A 24991-nucleotide genomic window follows, 5' to 3' on the forward strand; every position below is an offset into this window, starting at 1 on the left:
CAGGCAAAACCGTTTTAAATGTGTGTTTCCTGTGTGGCGAATACAGCTGCTTTATTTATTTATGTCTGTATGAAGTAGTTGTGAGTGTGGAGGGAGCAGCTACAGGTTAGCTTAGCCTAATCGATCAGTGCACTACGAAGCCAGTGCTAGACATTGAACTGTCAACGGGGGGGAGAGCCCCACCGGTCATTATCGGCCGATATTCACTCTTAATAGTTTGATCGGTGCTCTCTATAAAGGCCGATCAGGGGAGCTGGATCTGATCGATATGGACATAAACGCGAGTGAAGTATAACCGGACGTGAGAGAGATCAGATCAGCTGCTGAGTCTGATGGAGACACGCTGCTCTGCATGATCACCTGAAGCTCCGCCCTCTGTTTAGCGAGCTGACCGGACTGCGCAAAATGCGTATATGAAGTGTCATGAACGCAAGAAATCATACCCTGGTGGGGGCGCGCTCATGTGATTGGCTTAGAATGAAGGAGACATTTGATTGGCTATAGATAGAAAAAATTACAAGTACGATTCGGCTGACCGTCAGGGGAGTCTCAAAAAACCCACACACGAATGCACAGCGATCCGTGCACAGAAAGCGGTTTGTGTTTGCAGGTTCAGTGGTTTTAAACGGAAGACAAATATGTGAGGATCAAAAATACACATGTAAAACTTTTTTCTGTATTTGGATTTTATTTACATGTATATGAAACGGAACACATTTGTGTGTGCATTGAAATACACAAGTGTGGATCCGGAAATACAAGTTTGAATCCTTTTGCGGATCATGAAATACAAGTGTGATCCTTCTGTGTGCATGTGTGTATTATGAGACTGTTCTGAGCCCATATATTTCTGTACTTGTTCTACACGAGCGGCCATCTTCTGGAGTCTCAAAGACAAAACATATTTTCTTGGAAATGTTTTGGTTGGGGGAGTTGGAAAGTGTTTGTTTTGCTTTACTTTGGTTCAAACAGACCGGATTCATTTTAAGAGATTAAAGATGTCATCAATTACATGATGAACTGGAAATTAATTGGCAGCTATTTTGATATTTCATTAATTATTTTAGATTTTTTTCACATTCACTGCTTCTCGTTTCCCAAATTAAAGATTTGCTGCTTTTTTCTGTGTTCAAGTGAATGCTTAACTGAATGCTTTTGGTTTTTGCAGTCCCTGTAGTACAAAACATGCAAACTCATCCTTGTAAAATACTGCTTGGTTTACCCTATTTTCTTGAACTCATTAGACAAAACAAATTGATTTGTGATAAACAAAAATAAGTTCCATCCATACACCATTTAAACAAATTATGATTTTTAACTCTAGGCTTGCAGCAACATGAAACATCTGTGGTAAATTAAGTCTCATGTGGACAGAAGGTTGGTGGATATAAGTTTACAACTTTTCTTTTGCATAGTTAATAAGATAATAAATAATTCCTGCGCCTTAACCGGTTTAGTGCTGATGCTAAGGGTTGTTGTGTGTGTATGTTTATTTTCTGCTTCTGTGACTTATTGCTGGAATTCGATGGTAAAGTCTTTCCATTGCCAGCCCCTGCCTCCAAGCATGAAAGCAGAGTTCACTACAGAGAGCACCGAGTCTTGACAGACACCAAGGGTATTTACTCAGCTTCCAAAAACTTTTAAACTCTGCTTTTCTTTCATCTTGCCTCCCACTTCAAGTCATATTTTTTTCATCTGTTTTTTTCCCGTGAAGAGTCGTATTGCTAAGCAGGAGTGGCTCTTGGAGACACTTCATTTTTCAAGTCCCTGTGTTTGGTACTGCGTTAGCTCCATGCCTCCGCCTGCCTCCCCAGAGCCTGTTAGTGCTTGTTGCCTCACCCTTTAAGTCTGTCACTCTGAACTGATATTACCATGATCTATCGCCTGAGTGCAAAACGCAGCTTTAAGTGTATGTTTACCTTAAGAGTAACAAACTTATGAAGCTACGGGTGTTGTGTGGAAGTTTTTTATAGTGATTTCACAAATGGAAAAATTGTTTCTGCATGAAAGAAGAGAGCAAACAGTGAGTGAACAGCTGCACCCAATCTGGGCGTGAGTTGCTGCAAAAAATTTCACAGGCACAAAAAGGCAGCGATACAGCCCCTTAAATATATGCAAAGCACCACCAAATAACTTCAGAATCCACTGTCTACATCCCTGAACACTTGTGACAACCACAACGCATCTCCCAGCATGTGATGCAGACCCACTGAAACCCTCTTTGTTCTCTAAATCCAGTGTGAAAATTACCCTAATGTGTTCAGAGTTGGGAGAGGTTGGCAGTAGGCCTGGTGCTTTCGGAGAATATGCCTAGCATTGGGGACTATCTTTGGGCCCCCAGGTTTGTAACTTTTTTTTAAGGGGATGAAGTGAAGATTTTGGCTTTGTATTGATTTTTGTTCTTGCAAACTTCTTTGGTAAAATTACCCCAGATTGTCCCCTTTTTATTGCTTTTGACTGATCTTCATGAACCTGTTGACTAGTAATTTAAATGTCCTTTTCCAAAGGGGTTTGTTTTATGTTACCTCAGGTCAAAAATGCATAACATGAATTGGCCTGAAAAGAGACACTTGCTCCTTTGTCTCCTTTTATCACAGATTATATCTTTTAAATGCATCTTTTTGTTTCTTTATTTTAACCTAAACATACACAACAGAGTACACCGCACACAATCTTTTTGACAATTCTTAATGTATGAAAGAACATCACTTGACAAAAGAGCAGGCATCATTTCTCCAGCAGCTGCCTTAGCACTGACTTGTAATAAAACTTGCAGAAATGGGTTGATTAATTAATTAAGAAAAAAAACCTGCAGATTAATTTATAAAAAAGTTGTTTGTTGCAGCCCTAAACTCTAAACGGTGCCACTGGTTTGTGTGTGCATGTGAACAGGCAGAGTTGATGAAATGTGAGATAAGAAGTGATCACATTTAATCAGTTCGCTCCGGCTCTGCAAGCAGAAATCTCGATTGATTGAGCTCTCCACTTTGCAGACGTAGACTTCTTGTAAATGGCTTTGGGCATCAGATGGTCAACGATTGCTGGCACCATGGTGGCATCAGTGGTGCGATCGTTCAGTGTTTGGCCAGCCATTGAGTCCCTTGAGAAAATGTACATATAATGAATGCCCAACAGATGGGTCTCCATCTCTCTTTTTACCCCAACTACAAGTATTGATAGATGGCTGCTTGTGTCAGGATGGCAGCAAATGAGGAGCAACTAGAATAATTAATGACCTAATATCATTCTCAGTCAAGCTGCCATAAAAGAGATATCCTCAGCCTAATGCTCAAAATGTATTCACAGGAGAGAGCCATAAAATTGATGTTCATGATTCATATGCGAGTTGTCAGCCCTTTGCTTAAGAAAGGTCGATTGAATGGGAGAGTATGTAAAGGCTATGAAAATGGTGTCAGCGCAGTGCTAACCTCGGAGAGCCACATGCTAAGCCACCTTGAAGAGGAGCTGGAGTGTTTCTTTCAACACCCTTGATAACACACCCTTAAGAGATTAAGTCTATAATTCATACTTTGCCCTGGTTCAACTTCAACTTTGTAAATTAGATGCCTTTCATAATGTTTGCGAATGTTTTTTTTTTTGCCGTAGTTATTCTTAACAGTAGTTTACACCTCGCAGGGCTCGACAGTAACGGTTGCCAGGTTGCCATTGGCAACCATTCAGAAAAAATGTCAACCACTTCTTGGCCTTTGGTTGCCATCAGTTGCACGTGCATTGGTGTGATTACGGAGCCAGAAAGCGATGCACGTTTACTCGCGTGCGCCGTGTGTTTGTTTTACAACAAATGGCGAAACAAATTAAGTTCTTTGACTGTGGGGTAAAAAGTTCGGCCAAACCATCAACATCTCAAACGAATGTTCAAAGTGATTCAACTGATAAAGCGCAAGGTGAACCCGAACAAAAGCAAAAAGGACATGTGTAAAGTCTTGGGAGGCGAAATATATATATGTACGTTCTGCTCCGTTGTCCATTCACTTCCGGTAAACGTTCCTTCAAAATAAGAGTCCCGATCCTATTACTACCAAAATAAAAGTGCACAACGGAACTTTACCACAGGAGAATATTGGCATACAAATATAATCACTTCTATAAAAAGGAAACACATTTTAAATATAGTTAGACATATTAAAGGTCATTTACAGCATTAATAATTAATATCAAATTCTTAACTGTGAATGGTTTTAATTTATTTAACATTAGAAATGTATTAGTCTGGCTAATCCAAGACTTCAATGCTGAAGGGCCAATGGATCTATGGTGGGGGTCAGCACAGAGGTCAAGGAAACTCACATTTGAAAGGGAGACAACGGATGACCAAGAAACTAGTGATCTGTGAAGAACAGAACAACAGCTGCATTACTGGTGTTTTGTATACCAGCAATTGAGGGTGGACAAGTTTCCTACCACTTAAGTTTCAAATAATTGTGTTAATTACTTATTGTAAAGCATTTGAACATTATTTTGTGTCACATGTTCATTATTAAGTTGATGTATAACTGTATAGTATCTTAATTATTTAAAATATAAGGTGACTAATGGTTGTATTGTCATACTGATATTCTGTACAAACTGTGAAGTCCACGGAGACAAATGTAACATTTGTGATATTGGGCTGTAAAATAAAGATTGATTGATTGACTAAAAATGGCAACCGTATTTTCAGTTTTGGCAACCAAAAGCTGATGCCTGGTTGCCAGCCTGGCAACCACTTTTAAAAGTTAGCGTTGAGCCCTGCCTCGGCAACAGAAGGAGCTTATTCCTTGTAGAATATGTAAGTAATGTTGGACCTTTCTATTTTAGATAGATAGATAGATATATACATACTTTATTGATCCCAATTTGGGAAATGATTGTGTTACAGAAGAAGCATCAGTGTGTTCAGACATTAAATTAAAACACCATCATTCATGATAAGGAACATGAAGTCCTAACCAACATTTTTTTTTTACATATTGTCAATATTATACATATGTCATAACAAAAATACAATAAACCGGCAAATTAAAAGTCAAATTCAAGAGTAATTTTTTACTAAAGAATATCTTGTTGTATGCAGGTTTTTGTTCCAGGTTATTGGTGAGCAGAGTTGCTAATCAATCACCTGCTGCAGACAGATGCTGATGCATTGCGTCTCATTATGAATGTAGTTACAAGATGTCTAAACAGTCACCTCACTCATTAAATACATGGACTTTGCGGTGTGATGTATCACCACTGCATCACACAGAGCTGTCAGTGTATTAGGTTTAATTTGGCTAAAACTAATGAAGTCTAATGCATCAATTCTGCAATAAGTCTTACCTCGATGAACAATATAATATTCTGCTCTGAAGCTGCTCTTTTACCTGAATCATCATTTAGGAGGCTGTTTGTGATGTTGTATTTCATTATACTTATAATGCTCTCTAATATTAACAGCGCCACAAACTACATATCCCAAAATGATCATATAGTTAAATCAGCACTTCTTTTAAACCTTTTCAGTCAAAACTTTACAAAGGTAAGATGTTTTGCAGGTCTCTTCAATGCATTGTACCTGATTGAAAACGGTATGCTTTTTTTATGTTGTTGCTTCAAACATATGTCAGAATCAGAATCCCTTTATTCGTCCAACAGAGGGGAAATTTGCATTTGTTACAGCAAGAAAAGAGCCAAAGCGTAATATTAACCAAGAAGCATGCATACAAAAATATGAAGGATACAATTGTCTTTTTGGAAATTACAACATAAAAAATTATATATACATACTCTCAGATAAATAAGTGTATCTCTGTTGCATTCGAAGAGAAGTGAAGAGATATTCTTAATTAAGAACCATAATGGTACATTCAAAGACTCGGCTACAGGGACTATGAAGTGTTTAGTAGACCGCAGATAGCCCTGCCTGTGTGAGGGTCCTTTGGTTTTACACAGATGATCATTATTTTGAATGGCCCAAGATAACAGTATGCATAAACTAATGTTAATCTTGACTTCTTGATTCTGGTCTCGGTATAAATGCATGCCTTTTCAAGTGCTCAACTTCGATGTTTCTTAAGCCCACACGTTTGGACAGAGGAGATATCTAGAATGAAATGTCGCCTAGAAAATGCAAAGATAGCAAGAGCGGTGCAGGATAAGCCCCAGGAATAATGAGCTGCTCTGGGCTGATGTTTACTCTCATTTTCTACTTCTCCCCATCTGCCTGCAGCACACCTGCCTGAGAGCAGCATCAGTACGCCCATACAGGAGCCGGGGAATATTGATTAAGACTGCTGACATTTCGACTTCTTCTCACTCCGCCTGGGTACAACATGTGCCGTTTTACAGATGAGGGCAGGTTACACGAACACAGAGCATAATTACATCAGTAAAACATTTAATTTATCTCGTTTTTCAGAGCTTCTACAGTACAAATCGTATATGCGTAATGTATCTACAGGGTTAATATATATTATCTTAAATCATTTGCTTATTTTGCAACAGGTGGAGCACAGAAAATCTGATTAGAGACCAAAAGACTGGACAGCTTTTTGCTCATTCTGTAGATACTTATATGTGGCACACAAGCTGTTGCGTGTTGATGGCGTGTAGATGGAGTTTTTGTCCAACTAGGCACCAGTACTCAGTTTTATTTTACTGTCACACTCTTAAGCACCAGTATGCATTATTTATTTATAACATGTTTTGTCCATTCCTTCCTGCCCTTTTCTTCACATTCTCTCTATCTACAGTACTTCCTCTTAAAGCATAAAACAACTGAAGGGGTCCATGCACTCACAGAAGGGGCCCAGCTGGTTTTATTTCTACAATATCTAATTGTAGTGCTTTGTCAATACGCACATTTCATAAAAAAATCTATATTCTCTATTTGATGTGGCGATTTAGCACCTTCTTTACTTTAATAGCCTGTTTCAACAGGGGGTAATACATTGGTGAGATTAATTGCAGAGTAAAGTATCCGTGTCACCCTCAGCGCATTTGCACTGATTGATCGGTTGTACATTAATGATCCTGCTGTCAGAAATCCTATACATTTATCGCGGCTGCAATTACAATTATGAATTTGTTTCCTCATCTCATTTACAGAGCATCAATGACGGAGTCTATGGATTGCTGTTTAAGGTTATAATCAGCTACAGTGGGAAATCATTGCAATTTTTTTTTCCTTCTGTGTTGAAAATCTGTGTGTGCAGGAGAAATCAATCATAATTAAACTCCGGAAACATTGAGTGTGGTAAAGGTTTCCATGTGACGGATATTCAGCCTTATAAGAAGATGATCCGATTACTGTTGATTTGATTATCCTGTATTATTGTCTAATTCTTTAAATTGAATGAGTCTCATAAACATGCAAAAGACCAGCAACACTGTTTCTAATTTTCTGCCACTTAAAAGGTTCAAACAAAACAATCTGAGAAGGAAAAAATACGAATGTAGTGAACTGCTCCTAACTCATAGACAAACAACTTGACACGAGGGGGAACAAGAAGACATTTTAATTTAGGAAAAAACACTAAAAAGGGAATCAATGGTCCGGGGGCGCAAGCCAGAACTTCAGTCTTGTTTAATGACAAATGATAATACTTGAGTAATCTCATCAACTTCAATACAAGTTTAAGAGATAATTTATAGATGAATACGAAGGGAAAAGATGCTAAAATGTTAAAGACAATATCTATAAATGTGTAGGTTTATATTAAGGCAAATATGCAGTATCTTTTAAATCACATGCCTACACTAAGATTGTCTGTTGTCCATGCAAACAACAGATTTGTATTGATGTGCATGTACCTTTTTTATAAACCTTTAAGCCACGATAATTGAATTACTCTTTCTCCTCTGTCCCGTTTAGGTGCTGAGCAAACGGCTAGCAGAAAGTACGAGCTGTGGAAAGACTCGGAGGTGAATGACGACAGAATGTCAAGCCAGTTGACCGTTTCTTTGTGAATGGATTAGAGGTCAGTGTAAATCTCATTACAGAATAAATAACAAGGTGTATCAACAGCACAACCTCTTCTGCATGCCAATTTGTCTCTGTTAAATCTTACATTTTCTGCATGCTCTAATGTCTACCGTGAAAAATGATAAGCATTGATGTTAGAAGTCCCCCAAAGCCCTGCATTCCTCCTCTCGTCATCACTGAATCATCTTTGGTAGAACGAGGAGAGATGGACCTCTTTGAACTAACGGGGTTCATTATCTTGTACAACACGGGTAAATGTGTGTGTGCATGAAGAGGCACACACCCCCATACAGCACTGTTATATTATCTGGATAATAACACACCACTATATCGTGGCTGATATTTTAAACAGCTGTGTCACGGGGTCAGCGTGTTTTTAATCATCTGAAATCATCAACAGCCAGAGTGTGAGATAGTGTTCAACTTTCTTGGTATCATATACTCATTACTTACATATGGCACAATTTATTTTACAATCTGTTTAATAGTCATGCTTTAAAAATTTACATAAATGCAACATGGATAACGAACATCCCTCTTTAAAATGATTGGGTCAGTTATTTGCTTACATCAGCTCATTAAATCAATTTCACATAATATTGAGTGATCTGATTCTCACTAAAGAAAAAAATATTTAGTGCATAAACACAGTAATTAGAATGGAGGGATAATTAAACCTCAAATGAACTGTTGTACGGTGTCATTTCCTCCCTGCTGGAGATTATTCTGTCTGTATTCTAGTTGCAGCACTTTTATACCATGTGCCACTAACTTCTACTAAAGCAGGATTTCTTCTAAGCTTTTTACCATCCTTTGCCAATCCCTATTTCTTAGATCCACATTAGTTTCCTGGTTTTTGTAGGACAAGCAGCTGGCACGGCTGCCTCTAAAACGATTCAGAAAGGTCTTGTTTATATATTTCTCTCTTGTCTCCTCTCCATTTGATTAGGAGTTTGCTTAATCCCTCAGTAGGCCTCAGTTATAAGCTCTTTGGTAATGACCTGTTTAATCCTCCTACTAGAGATAAAACGCACAGGCGCATTAACTTCAAAGCAGTTTACTCACTTCTCGTCTGCCTCTAAACAAAGCCCTATTATCGAGCAATGATGCAACTGTACTTCCTGTTCTGTTGTGTTGGTTTCGTAATCTGAGCATCTGCCTGCCCTTAAGGTGACGGAGGAAGGCAGGTGGACATAACCGATTCATGTTAAAGATAGACCAAGCTCAAAATCACTGCATTGTGAACATTTGCCTTTGTCACTCAAAACTAAAATGTTGGTTAGTCCTATAAAGTCCTTTTTAAAAAAAATAATGACTACTCTTATTCCTCAATGTTATTGTAAACTGAAAATGTTTAGGTTTGGGGCTGGTCTGCAACAAGTCATGTGAAGGCGTCACATTGATCTTTAAGGAAAAGCAATTGTTCTGCCAAAATAAGTCATCGAATAATTGAGAAGATACTTTCCAAATGACTTTGTTATGAGAACAAGTGATAGTTGCAGTATTGGTGTCATTCGTTTTGGAGACTTTTAGGATCATTTTAGCAACTCTATTTTAAAAACGAGTCCCAAATAAATACATCGAAATAAAAACAGTCTTAAGTTAATTCATATAGAAAAATAGTATTTCCAACCAACCATACAAGATGTGTTCACATGCCTGCACACAAATATATTAATCAATTGATCTCACTGTTGATAATACTATATTCAAGTTTGTGATTTGCATTGAAGTGACTGGTAGATTAAAGCAAAATTGCAATCTTTAGACGATGCAAAACACGACACAATTGTGTATCACGATATACTTCATCACAATCTGATTATTTTAAAGGACAATAAATAATTCAGTCCTAATTATGAACGTTCGAAAAAATTATAGCAACTCTACGTGAATAAATGGCTGTGGCATAAAGATGAAAGCTGTTTTTCCTCCTGTCAGTTGTTGCTTTGAATTCACCCTGAAGAGCTGAACGGTATCATACTCAGGCTCACAACCACAACAGAAACACACACACACACACACACACACACACACACACACACACACACCCACACACACACAAACAGAATCCCATCTCCACAGGAGCTAACATGGCTCACAGCTTCAGCATAAGCGGATAATTTACAGGCAGTCTCAAACCTCTACCTTAGTTCACCCGTGGAGAGGAGCAGTGAAAATGTCAGGAGTTTAGTTAGGGCTACAACACCTGCATCTCTCTCATACACCGGGCTTCTGCTCCAATAGCTCCCCAAGGGTGGCTCACGAGCACTCAGCTTTTATTGCTGTGATGACTGCTCATGATTTTCACGCCAGAGGACAGCAGGATATAAAAAAACAACTCCATTCACCCGTCCCGCCGCTCGCTGCAGCTGCAGCTTCCACATGCTGTAAAGACGAACATTCGGCACTGGAGACCAGGATAGAGATTAGCAGCTGGTTTGACTTGAAGTGCGTTTAACAAGATCACAATGCTGTTGTAGACATTTCAAATCACAAGTCTCTCTTCAAAACATCTTTCCCGTCACTGCAAAACAATCGTAGTATTTAGTGCCTGCTAGAGTTTTTTTCCCAGCCTTGTACCTGGGGCTTTGGGGGATAAAAACATACAAATATTTGCAAGTGTTGTCTGTGTCAGGGAGAATTAATACGCATATATAAAGCCAGTGGATCACTTACTGCATTTTAAAAAGCTACATTCAGGGCACCCAGAGGTTTCTCATATGTTATAGTCCATCGCAGATCAAAGGCAACTGCTCACAATCAAAGTCCAAATCCTTTGCTGATCTGCAGAAGCAGCACAAAAGACCTCGGGAATTCTGTCTTTCAGTAAAGCTGACGTTCTTTCGCGGAGCTGCTGCATAGCGTATAACTGTCAGCAGTATTATGTAGAACTTGTCAGCTAGAGACCATTACGCTTTTACAGAATTTCATTGAATTTGCAAGCCGCCTGTAATTGTCAGCTTTCTACACAATCTGTGTGTAGCTTTTAGTAGTATGAAACACAAAGACAGTGCCCTAAACATTATTTTGTACATGAATGAATATTATTCGTTACATCACGAGAACTGTTAGTTATAAGTAAGTTATAAGTATTGTCATCATTGATTCATCTGGTGCTTAATTTCTCAAATGCTTAATTGTTTAGTCCATCAAATATATTAATGATCACAGGTCTTATCAACAGTATAATGATAAAAGGGGCATTACATTATATTACTATTGGGGAATCTTATGTTGTGCGATGTTTGCGCCGGAGCCGCTTCATCCAGAAACAGCACTCCGTTTAGAGAGTTCACACGGAGACAAGGAATACAGTCTTTGGACTTTAATTAGCTTGAATGCTTCTTTCAACAGCTATAGCAGTATTGAATCATGAATGCATGTAGAATGATTGCATCATTTCTTCTTCACTGACGCACATAGTAAACAAACCCCTCGAGGACCCGCAGCCACCCACTCTAGCTGTCCCCAAATGTGCCCGACCAAAAACACAAACGATACAACCCAGACTAAAGAAAACAAGGGGAATTTACAACAATTACATTGCATTTAGCTGACGCTTTTATCCAAAGTGACTTACAATAAGTGCATTCGACCAAGAATCATATACTGTAAGTACATCAGGTTTCATAGAGCCAAAACACATGGGTTAGGGTTTCTGCCCTTCCCTCCTATCTTTATGTTAACAAAAACATAGCAACACATACTCTGTGAAAGTGTGGCATGCCTGTAAATAAGTCAATTGAAGAACAGTTTAAAAAACACATTCCAGGATTGTTTTAAAATGTCAAAAATAAATATTTATATAACTTCCCTTTTTTAAATAGTAGCTCAGTGAAAGCCAGGTCGTTCATCTTATGCTTATTCTGGAATTGGAAGAAATCATCTAGCCCGAGCTTCCCTAACATTATTTCTGCTCATAATGAGGGAGGAGAAAATCACTTGATGTAGTCACATCTCCACATTTTATGTCAAGAGTGAGGTTATGTCACAAAAGTTGAATACAAGTATCTGGTTGCAAAAAAAGTACTTGATATATGTAATTAAACAATCTCACGCCAAAGCTTTTTTTAAATGTGTTTTTCTGCCGTGTAGGGTTAGATCAAAGAATATGCCAGCATGGAACAATCTAAATCCTCAACAAGACCCTGCCTGTTATTTCAGACACTTTTCAATTTCCTGAGCCGGGACACTGGGAGCACATAAACTGAAAAGCTGCTTTTGTTTTCAGTGCCTTTTTCCTTAATCTGTCAACCATGGAAGACTTTTATTCCCCAACACGATTGTCTTTCACCTTCTGTCCAGTTGCTTCTGTGTCTTTTATATTTTATATGTCAGTGCAGTTTTCTTTCCAGATCAAAACAACATTTTTACCAGAGGGATTATATCTGCAACACCTGCTGAGTCGAGCTGATAACAAGTGGATTACATAAATCCATATCTCATAAACAAGTCCTCATACCTTAAAGATAAAAAAAGATTATGCATGAGTCTGGTTCAAAGCCTTTTTCTGATCTTTCATCTCTGTATAGATAATCTAAAAAAAACATACTTAAAGGTTGTGGTTAAGGTAGGAAAGGATTTACTTTATGAAATAATATAAATAAAGTAGGGGATGGTAGGTAACTGTATGATTACATTTCCACACGTTGTGTTCTCCACTATCCACTGACCTCTTCCCAACATTGTCTGTGTTTGTGTAACACACCACACACACCCTCTGTGTGCTACAGCTCATTCAACAACTGAAAAGGTTGCTTGTCAGGAAAACCAAACACAAGTAATCATAAAGTTTCAACAAACAACCGGTGCTGTTGTTTTTCTGGGGAGAACAGACTCCAATAGATGTAAAGGAATTTGGGTCGAAATGCATCGGAGACAAGGCAGCCACTGTATGAGCAACTAGCTAAATGCTACTTGTTTGTCTCGCAATTAACTCATGCATTCGCAGATGTGATTTCCAAACTTCCTCATTTGTGGAAACACATTATAGAGGACATTAATAATAGTGTTAAATGTAATTGTTTTTGTCAACCAATTTAACAGCACATACAATAACATTTTACAATGTTATATGTTGGATAAAATAGGAGGTTGTTGGCTCTTCTGCCGAACAAGGGATTCAGACCAATAACAGCGCTGCATTAAAACACAGGGGGCTGTGTTAGTGGGGGTTTGGCTTTCCAAGGATCAGGAATCCAGTTGGATGAAACGATTAATGCTTTCAAAGGTTTATCAGATGCCAAAACCTTTCCTATGCAGTTAAGGATTTTACAACTCTGTTAAGTCTTGATGGCAGCAACTATTATATCTTTCGTCGCTTTTATCACAAGCTAAACTTGAAGGGCACTCGAAGAATGTAAACCTCCGCCAAGTCCATTTCCATAAGTGAATAATAATGTGTGTATCCACCCATTGATTTGGATATGCTCCAAAATGTAATGGTTTATTTCTTGACCTATGCTTCACAATTCCACTAAGTTTCATTAAAATAAGGCCTTCAGTTTGTCTGTAATCATGCTGACAAACCCAAACAAAAACAACTTCCTTGGCAAGGTACCAAAAACGTTCAGGTTACAAATCCACCAGGTATGTGGGCAGTTGCATATTTGACCAAGCTTTCTAGTAAATATTATAATTGTTCGGACTCCGTATTGTTAATACCACTTTTTTTACAAGCGTCTGGTTTCATTGCTGTCCTTTAATCTGTATATCATGTTTTCCCCATAAACTCTATTAAATATAAAAGGGATTCAAATAATATGATCAGCACAAAGTATAAATCAGCCAAGTTCAGACTGCTTTCAACTCCCTGGTTTAGAGCCCGCACCGGTTTACAGACAGGCTTATTTCAGATCAGGTTTAAGATGGTCTCAGGTCCGAGTTCACTGTCCCGTTGCTACATGGCTACGAGATGATTAGTCCCTATCTTTTCAGTTTTTGTCGTAATAACCAATTTGTAAGTGTCTTCCAAATACATAAATAATTAATAGATTCATTTTAATTTCTCCATTCTTCCCAAAAAATACAATGTACTTCAATGTAACAGTCTCTCTCTACTGCACGGTCTCTCTTCTCTTGCTCTTCTTTAAATGACATTCTAGTTTTAGTGGGAGTTTCAACCTCTAGAGCTAGTTTCAATCAGGTGGTTAATGGGGAAAAGCTTTGACTGTGCCAGCATAGAAAGATATGATTTTGAACCAAAAAAAAAGGTGAGTAACCCTTGTCAATGGAGACATGACATTCCTCTTCCCATGTGCTTAATGTTGTGTGTAAATACATTCAGGAAGGGACATGGCTTTAAACTCGTCTTGTATTCAGTGCGTGGCTTTACGATACTCTCCGTGCTGCAGTGCTTAAGCCCATGTCTATCCACCCTGAGCCTGAGCTCAACAGCAGCAACAAATCACTATAAAAATAACCAATTATTTATAGTCGCTTCGTTGACAGGGGACGGTCCTACTTATCTTTCAGGGTGCAGTCCCCAGGCCCTCTGCCACACGTTTCCAGCATTGTCAGAGCTCCTGTACGCCCGGTCCTTCATCACTGCACTAAGCAGCAGCAACATTTCTCTAAATATCCGCGATGTAAGACAATCATTAATCAGAGATGCAGGTTATTTTTCACCACTTACTGGAACAGTAGATAGATCTAGATTTGTGGTCTTTTGAAAAGTGTTTAGTTTTCATATGGGAATTTTCCTTTTTGCATATATGGGTGGACACGCGAAGCCCCATTCCTACAAAATCAAACCCAAAAGTCAGTGTTTAGCTTTACCAGTTGACATCCTAGAACTTAATATAGCAGGAGGGTATTTTTAATCTACAACTTGCACTTCCTCAACATATAATTGTTGAAGCAGTTTTGAAGTTAACTTTCCTATGTAGTAAGAGACATTCACTTCGTTCAAGAGGCTGCTAGCACTATAATTTGACTCTGCAAAGCTGTAGGACATTTCTATCTTCCAATTAATGCACATGAATTGAGCTGACCTTTGCTAGTGTCTAGTTTAAGGTGGGATATTGAAACGAACTTGGGGAATAATGATTTTCCTCCCCCTCCCTCTTTCATCAGAGGACCGGGGTGTCGTCAGTGTAATAGTGAATTCTTTGAGCAGTGAGCTGTAATTAGTGTGGAGGAGGCGACCTCGGTGTGTGTATTGATTTCCAACTGGCTTGGTGAAAATGCCAAAAACACAGAGGACATGAAAACATGGATCAGGACTGAGTCATCCAGTTACGTGTCTCTTTGCATTGTTAGAAGTCTTCATTTATATACAATTAAGCCATCGACAACCTATAAATAAAATCGGAGTTTGTGCAATCTGAGCAAGTCATATCACTCCAATATTAAATGTTGAATGCTCTACCTAAAGTTTAAAAAGAGTCCAGAACATTTCCGTGAAAATTAATAGGGGTATAAATTGAAAATGCACAAAACATATCCTCTGATATAGACGGAATATAAAACGATCATGTTGTGACCGTAACCTTTATGTAAAAGAAAATGTTTGGGTTTGGAAATGTCAATATACATTTTAATTGCAAGTTGGAGTGTAGACCTTTTTGAAAGGGTAATTGGGACGATGTAAGGGATCTGGGCTCAGCACTTAAAAACAATGTAATAGTTAAACAAACAATATATAATGTGTCATAAGTAAGCTTTAGTGGTGCCTGTTGGTCGTTTTTGTATTACCGTTGGACATAGCAGGGCCAGCTGTCTCTAATTACTTTTGCCAGATAGAAGAGTTTCTGATCAAAAGTGAATTCTGAGCGCCTTCAAACAAGAAGTAAAAAATGAAGGACGAGTAGATTAGACTTATTGCAGACAAGGGTTGTTTGTTGGTTTACAAATAAAAGACATGTGCACATGCTGGCAACTAATGCATAGTCCTAAGCCTCTAATTGGTTAAAACCGTGCCATTTAGTGGGACGGACCACACTGAGTGGCGTTGGTTTCCTGTCTTCATGTGCTTCTGACTCATTTTCATCTCGACAGACGTCTCACCAAACAGTGAGCAAAAATGTGTGTTTGACACAAATTACAACTTTTCATCTATTTTGAGAAATGTTCTCCGAGCAGCATTCTCTTGGGTTTATGTAATTTTCTACGGAATAATCACTAGATAACACTTGCACTGTATGCTGTTGCTCAGTGTAATTTCCATGTAGCTAATTTAGATGTTTATTTTGGTTGTTCTGAATTATAATTGATTCCTACTGTCCTTGTTTAGTGTAATCACTATTATTATGAATCAACTCTCACTGATATAGAAAATAAAATGGATTGTCAAAGAACAGTGTGGTTGTGTCACTCATACACTTATCGGTCTAGTCTATTCTATGGGATTAACGATTGCCCAGCTAGATCTCTCCTGATTTATTTGTATATGGATGCATGTGCATAACAAAGACTTCAAACATGGCCCGGCTATAACAGGATGAAAGGACATATTCTTAAAAAAACTATTTTATTCAAAGCCTGACTAAAACTGACACTAAGGCTGCGGCCACACGAGGACGAAAACGGCTAAACGCATAGGATTAACGCAAACGCAATCACAAAAAACCTTCCGTCCACACCATAGACTGGTCCACACGCAATAGTTATCCGGATAGTGTCTGTCCACACGAGACCGCTCCGTTTAGCTCCAACCGCTGGAGAAGCTGCAGTACATATGCAGGAGCCTGTACGTGGCGCTGTAACTTCCTCCACAAAAGCAGCAAAGAAGCATGGTTGTCATGGTTGCCCTTCTGTTTATTCTCCGCGGTGGGGGCCGAGGGAACCGGGCAGCGTTTTTCGCCAGTCAACGTGTATTAAAGTTTAAATCTTCCGGACAAAATTATAAAAGTGCCGGTCAAAGGTCTTCTTTGTTATTTATTGAGCTTTCAAACAAATGACTAACGACTCTATATAATATAATAATAAAATACACAGAGCCTCTCTTTTTCCTCCCTCTCTTCGGACAGCGTCAGTGTCTGTCTCATGCAGCAGCTGGTCCAGTAATCAGTGACCCGGCCGACAGTAAAAATAAACATATGTATAACTAGTTTAGGGAGTTTGAGAGGTAATTAAAATAGCTAAGGGTGATGATCTGACTTGAAGTGTGTGTTTTGCTGCAGCGGGAGGAGCTGCAGGTGAGCAGAGCTGCGTGTCTCCGTCCTGTCAGATTAGACTTCACTCGCGAGAGAAAGATAAATAATCTGAATTCAGGATGCAGTTTACTTTGACGCGGGGGTGAGCAGCAGAGGTGGGGAGAGGCGGGGCTATTGCCTCATCATTATTGCTGTAGATGTTGCACAAACAACTGTAGCATGGTCAATAGCGTCCGGAGCATGATAGCAACTCTGCGATCCGCCATTGTTGTTGTTGTTGTTGGTGGCGAAACACTTCAGCACTGGCGCGGGGTAAGCGGAGGTGAGCAGAAGAGGTGGGGAGAGGCGAGGCTATTGCGCAATCACTATCAGTGATCTGAAAATGTTCGTATAGGGCGTACACACGGAGCCGTTTGACCCCCCAGAGAGTGGCGTATGCCTTTCTATCCACCTTGGGACCCGTTGTCGTTTCCTCAGTCGTTTAGTGCCATATTCGGTCGTCCTCGTGTGGCCGAACGGTCTATATGACACTAAACAGTAACGCAAACGACCGAATTCGTCCTCGTGTGGCCGCAGCCTAAGTGGCGTATTGAAGTCTTAATGAGTCCGTTTCCACTGCTAAACATTTGACTCTTTGTGAGATTCAGACCCATTGTAGCTGAAAGAACAAGCTATGAACTGTGAACACACCACTCACGGCCCGTCCACACGGCAGCGTGCGCTGAAGCTTCAACGCTTCTGCCCATTCACTTTGAATGGGGTGACGTCACGCTTTGTCGAACTGCATTGTGGGAGCGTTGCTTTGCGTTGCTCGCTTCAAAAGTTGAGCAATGTTCAGCTTTTGAAGCTTCGGCGGAAGCGTCAGCCAATCAAATCATATGCCAGTACAAGCTCTAGCCAATCAAACCGTGTGCTTGTGGGTCCGGAGCGGGAGATTCATGTGATTGGTTGTTGGTCGAGTTTCAGACATCAAGCATCAACGCACGCCGCCGTGTGGACGCTGCGTCACTGTAGCGTTAGTCCAAATCCTCCCACAATAAAAAAGTATCTTGTAAAGTCATGGCTCCAGGTCAGGGGTAGAGGAGTAATATGATCTGTGAAGTGAAGGCAGATTCAACAGATAAGCTGTTCTTCATGGATTTTACGTCACTGTATTTACATTTGCACCTTTTTCCCATCACATAATAATGATTAAGTAGGATATGATGAGTCAATACTGTAATGTCTTCAAGCTCACGGTGCTGAGGGTTGTAGATTGCATGGTAATGGGCCCGACATATAATCAATGCTACATGCTTCTAACGTATCCTATGTGTTTGTGTCATGCAGGCGAGCTGTCACCATGCGCTGCCTGGCTGCTCGGGTGAACTACAAAACCCTCATCGTTATCTGCGCCCTCTTCACACTCATCACTGTGTTGCTATGGAACCGCTGCACCAGTGACGCCTCGCTTCACTTCCTGCCCCGTGCTGCCGTGGTGGCTCCAAGTCCCAATGTGGGGGATGCTAGCATCAGCAGCCAGCAACACCCCCCACAACCCCCGGAGCCCCCGCCTGTTGTCGGTGTTGCCGCGGGGATCAAGTATGAAGAGATCGACTGCCTGATCAATGATGAGTCTACAATCAAAGGCCGACGAGAGGGCGGAGACGTTTACCTGCCCTTCAGCTGGATGGAGAAGTACTTTGAGGTGTACGGCAAGGTGGCACAGTACGACGGCTACGATCGCTTTGAGTTCCAGCACAGCTACTCAAAGGTTTACGCACAGCGCGAGCCGTACCACCCCGATGGAGTCTTCATGTCATTTGAGGGATACAATGTGGAGGTCCGCGACCGTGTCAAATGTATAAGTGGAGTGGAAGGTGAGACTTTTATATATAATTATCTTCTTTATGTAGATATTTGGTGATACACCCTTCTTAGATATGACATGTTAACACTTACATACTTACAGTTTGAGTCACTGTACATCTGAATATTCACATTCTTTAAGAAACTTCTACGATCTGTCTAAACGCTAAAGGTCTGAAAGAGTACTTGCTCTTGAATCCATGCTTCTTGAGAAACAGTGTCAGGTGTGTGTAGCAAAGATCAACAGTCCATCTCATTGGACGACATTGCGATCACTTTGACAAATAAGAAGAGGATCTAAAAAAATATTTCTTTAATGTGCAGAAAGGGACAAAATGTGACAAATAGTGAACGTGATCATAGAACAACTTAATTTGTTGCAGATAAAAATGGGTTCTATTTATAAATAGTATTTTCCTTTTTAGGGTGCCGAAGCTACCAAACTATTGGTTTTTAAACTTTGAATATGTCGATGTGGAATATATGATTTACTTGAAAAGGTAGTTTCTAGCTAATCTAATGCTTGATAAGCAAGCTAGATCAAAAGCACATACTCAATCTCTGCCACCCAAATGCTATCAGTCTTACCGCTACCAAACAAGATGTGTGTGCGTTCAAAAAGGTGTCTTTCCTTTGCTCAGACACTCATTTCTTTGAATAGATATAGTATAGATATCTTGCTGGACGTTTTTGTTCACCCTGTTCCTTCACACTTTGAGTTATTTTCTCGTCAAGGTTCCTTTTAAAATAATGATCAGGAAGGATCAATATCTCATTATAAAGGCTATTAGTTCAACCACATTGTCATCAATATGACTGTGTTCCCAGCTCGCTTGGACAAATGACCCTGTATACTTTACTTCAATTGCAAAATAAATATTCATCATTTGTGTTTTATTGTCACAAAATATGGCAAACCATAAAAAGAAACACTATAACAACAGCAACTTAAAAAACAGAGGTTCTTTTTAATTCTCCAAAACGTTTCCTACAGATTCAAACATGTTATCAGTGAAAAGGACACAAGTAGAACAATCTTAGTTATTTTGCCCTAGCCTCTCAAGAAGCAAGCTTTTGTTTGATCCGGGAGATGTAATAAAAGGTGATATAGTCACTGGCAAAGTGTCAGTTGCTGAGGTTAGCCTGATGAGTAACGACAGGCAGTGTCTCTGAGAGCAATTTGCCAGCAGTAAATAGGTATTTTTGCAGAGATGGATTGCACAATTTCCCCGCATTGGCTTTTTTTAGTGATACAAATCTGCTTTTCCCACCAATAGAACAACACACAGTAGTTTCCTTTTATAGTAAAAACTTGCAAGAAGTATATGTGTCACGCTTTCAGAGGCTTTGATATTCATATGGATGCAGAGAATACCAAATTACAAGGCAGGTCATAAAACACATAGTTATACTTCCAATGAGTTTGGCTGATTTTCAATTAATTAATCATTTTTTTCCTGAACTGCAGTCCTACTAAAAGACCATCTGTAACGCATGTAGGGAGTAAATATAGCAGGAAATGGGTCAGACGGTAATCCAGCCAAATGTGAGCAGTGCACACGGTTTCTTTTAGTACAATATAGAGGAAACACTTCCATGGCTAGACGCTTGCATACCCACTCACACACTTTAACAAGGTTCATTAATTAAGCCCAAGGCTCTTTCCTATTTAGCTCTTCTCACGCCCAAGCTTACACGCCTCTCTACAACTTGCATATTTTTATAGGTGAAAATAGCACTTTATTAATTAGCCTGTCACAACCCAAGTTACCAAAGGGCTTACACAAGGTCATGGGAGGATTCCACTCCCAAAACACCATGTTACCCATGGAACAGTTATTTAACCCTCAGGATTATTCATTAAATATGGTTTACATCACTCTAGCCTCTGCCATATTCTGTCGGAACATGATGTAACTTGTGTCAGGAGTCAAAGCATTTGACACGCACTTAAATTAAGCAGTCAATGCATACTTAAAGGAGACCTATCATGCTATATTTGAATAATATATTGCAGGGCCATACCTATATAAGGTATATTTATACATGTTTTTTTTCAAAATACCAAACGGATCATGCATTTTAGCCATGCCTCATTTTGCTCTATTTTGCTCTCCTCCACCCTGTCTTTGCATGCGCTGCAGCTGACCACCCCCCCCATGCAAAGGAAGGGGCCGAGTTACGAGCGTCATGTTACCATGCTGTTACCATGCCACGGCAACCTGTCATTCCCCTGATAGGTGGAGAGTTGGCCATATAGTAGGGCTGTGGCGATACACTAATCTCACGATACGATACGATACACGATATTCAGCCAACGATACGATATATATCACGATATTCAGCCAACGATACGATTCGATACGATTCGATATAATTCGGTACACTTATATCATTTTCTGAAAGATTTTAAAGGGACAGTGGGATTTTGGTGACATCTTGTGAGTGTTCCATTGACTTGGATTGAATTAATTCAACTGAAAACTGAAAGCATCAAGTATACAATATATGGCTTTGACAGAGCGTCTACAACTTGCAAATGCTGGACAAAATGAATCAAAAGATGTGGTGAGAAAATTAGTTTCATTTATTGAAACAGTGCGAACTGTAGCTGTAAAGTGCAGTATCACAATGGACAATGGAGAATGAAAAGGTGCAGCAGGTGGCCGAACACGGGGGATTTGAATGGGACTTGTTAGAAATTAAAATCAATGTTTTGATGGCATAAAGTACCATAAACATACAGTCAGTTTAAATGCTGTTTTATACTGAAAAACCAGAAGTTGTTGTGCACAACCAGTGGTTGAGCTTTTATTCTGAAAATCCTTCATCTCCGGTTAGCATTTAGCATGTGGCTAATATACAATTTCCTTTTGAGGTGAATTTAGTAGCGATATGACACGGAGTGCTGCACGTCGAAACCTACTGATTTCAACACTACAACTATAGACGTCGAGATATTATTATTGCTGAATATTAAATGAAGGTACAGTTTATTTGAATACGTTTGTTTACAGACGTGGGTAGCATGAGACAACATTCGGAACTACCGGAAATGATACCAGCCGTGAGGTCTTTTTGGAGTATTGATTACAGCGTTTAAAATGTATTAAATGAAAAGTCATGAAAGAGATAAGGAGGAGAAAAGGCATGTTTAGTTATATATTTAATGTGCAATGTCTGAATCCTCTGTAATGCGAACATTGGAGACGTGGAGGGCCGATCCCCAGCAGCGCCAACCCGCCCACAGGGAGGATTCAGCAGAGGATATTTAACAGCTGGAAAGGTGGAGCTCGCTCTCTTCCCTTCGCTCACGAGAGCCAGAACACAGCTGTTTTTCTGACAGAACCATCTTCTGCTTGTAACATTACCGCGCTTTTTATTAATTAAAGTATACATTTGAACATTCTCAGAGACTCAATCAGTCTCCTTTTTAAAGCTTCTCTCCTGGACGCGAGTATAACGAACACAGTTATCAGACTTAATGTATCGATACCCGCGGCTGAAATATCGATACTTTCTCGGAAAACTAAATATCGATATATATCGCAAGATCGATTAAATTGCACAGCCCTACCATATAGGCGGAGCTCCTCGTCACTGACGTCACACTATTTTCAAATCTGTATCAGTCTGTATCAGATCCGTTAAAGCCCCGTTTTTAGAGATTTGGGTATGGAGGAAAAGAGAGAGGGTTGTGTTTTCTGACACTTGGTGAATTCCCTGACACATCGGGGACACATATTCATGTATAAAAGACATACAAAGGTGCATTTTGCATGATAGGTCCCCTTTAAGATCTAACACCTGGTCTTATTACAAGGCTTGACGCCTAAAAACATCTCAGACACACAAAATGAAAGGAAAAGATAAATCAAGGCAGAGCAGAGTTGCTGCAAATACAGACACCATCACACACTCTTAGTGCGTCATAAGTGAAGAATGAGAGGTATTATTTTTCTATTAAACTATACATTGATTCTAAAGAAAATCTTACACATTGTGCCTCTTAAACTGTGATACTTTTGGGATCCAAAACAATCTTTAAATTGAGAGCGTTTCACATAATTTCTTCTTAAAATCACAACCAGTCAGAATACAGAAGTATGCTCTCAGGGTTTTTTCCTAGATAGTCATAAAAAAGCAGGACTCTGTGTCATTCCTTGTCACAAATCTTGTAGAGCTTGTAGTTTAATAGTCGAGGGTAAGGAATGGAGATCTTACGTTCTCCTCTTGCAGCAGTGCTTCCATGAGACAAAGAACAAAAGTTGAAAATAATGAAGCTCCAGCAGCCGGAGCGCTATCATTGGTGGACGTAGTTAATCCTCTGTAACAACACCCTCTTAAATCAAACTCTGTCTCGTTTTATGTTTCTCTCGCTTCTCCTTGAACCATCTTTATCTTCACACATACACTCGGAGCCCTAAAACACATTTGTTCAACTTAATTGGTTGATAAAACACATACTGTCCCTAACACTCTTGGTGCAAATGTATATATGAGGCGTGATCCATCACACACCTATACACTAAGAGGTGGATTTGGATGAATAGTCTGTAAAACCAAGACACTGTGGCATACTCTTCGAGTTGCAGCTTGGTCACAATGACTCTAAATCACAAATATATTTAAATAGACAACATCTCAAACCAATAAATAAATAAAACTGTGGTTTGAAGTCAGTTTTCAGGCATTATGCTTCATATCTATCCATTAGGCTTCGTGCATAACTTTCGCTTTTCAAAAATATGGTGTGAGTTGTTTTGTTTAAAAATACTTCAGAGAAACTGGAAGTGGCAAAGAACAGGTTGGTTCCTAATTCTCAGCACAAATATGGAACCTTTCATGTCACTTCATTCATTTTGGTTTAATATTAAACATGTTGCTTAATGCCCTTTAATGTTTACTCACCTTCATGCAGATGTTACAGTCTGCTGACCTACAAAAACAAAGCCTGCATAATAATAAGATGGTGGAACAGTTTCCTGCTGTATAAACTTCAGTAGGCTTAGAGCCTCCTGTAATTGGTAGAAGACCTAGTTTTTCAGATTGTTAGAAAAGTCAGCTCTCTGGAGTCATGAAATATGTTGAGGCTTAACAGTCAATTCCACATGGATTACTGGGTGTTATTCAGTAGCACGGCGTTACAGTGTTGACATTTTGACAGTCATTTGACTTAAGTTGTCAAGGGAGACGGCAGTAACGAGGCAGGCAGGGAGACAAGTCTGGCACTTTCACCTCGAGGGGAGTTGCATTGACATCATCAGGGGAAATGAAATGGCAGATCTGACGAAGAGAAACAATAGCTAGTAATAAGTCAATGTTTGTGTAGTTTGTGTTGTTTTAAAATCCTCTGATTCTGGACCCTTCATTCAAAGCATGTTATCGAATGCAAAACACATCTATACCAACACATGGCATTCTATGTGATTGGTCTTTCCATTTAAGCTCTTTGCAAAGGAACATGTTTAAATTCAGAATGACTTCTGCTCATCAGTGTGACTCTACAGTTTAGAGGCCATGATTGTTTTGTGTAATGAATTTGGTCTGTCTGAAATAATTCTTCACAGTAATGCACATGCAGTCCATAAGAATGAGGGGATCAGGAGTGTTGGTTAAGCTCTCGCAGAAAGGGTGAAAAGGGACTTAGTGTTTTAACAACGGCACGAACAGCGGTAGATGTCCCAGATTGGTAGACAGATGTAAAAACGAACTCTATGTGTGTACATATTCACAACTGTCAAACATTTCTTACATTATTTATTAATCATTGTTTTTATTGTTTTTTTCTAATTGTGTTCTTTAAAGAATGAATGATGTAATATAATATGAAGCCCTAGACAAGCCATTACTAGCTAAAACTCTCTCAATATTCTTATATTTTCCATAAGGTAGATTGAAAACCCTCCTTTAGTCATAAAAACAAAGTTATGTCAGTCACTGTCACAGCCTGAATCTTTGTGTGAAATGTGTCATATTAGGAAAAGAGAACATAAGTGATCACCTCGAATGCAGTTGTTATTAGTTTTAGAGGAGCAGGAACATTATTACCTCCAGAGTATGAGTGTGTTATGATGTTATT

The 24991-nt window shown here is 39.4% G+C and overlaps 1 protein-coding gene across 1 annotated transcript in view; it reads left to right on the forward strand.

Moving 5' to 3' along the window:
- glceb (glucuronic acid epimerase b) overlaps positions 1-24991 on the forward strand; it is a 58765-nt gene that overhangs the window by 22032 nt on the left and 11742 nt on the right. Inside the window, exons 2-3 of the mRNA XM_034107440.2 lie at positions 7853-7958; positions 18391-18920. Coding sequence (XP_033963331.1) covers positions 18404-18920 — 517 coding nt within the window. The 5' untranslated portion in view covers positions 7853-7958; positions 18391-18403. The remainder of the gene's footprint in view (positions 1-7852; positions 7959-18390; positions 18921-24991) is intronic.

This window comes from Pseudochaenichthys georgianus, chromosome 3 (assembly GCF_902827115.2).
Source record: "Pseudochaenichthys georgianus chromosome 3, fPseGeo1.2, whole genome shotgun sequence".
NCBI classification, from domain to species: domain Eukaryota; kingdom Metazoa; phylum Chordata; class Actinopteri; order Perciformes; family Channichthyidae; genus Pseudochaenichthys; species Pseudochaenichthys georgianus.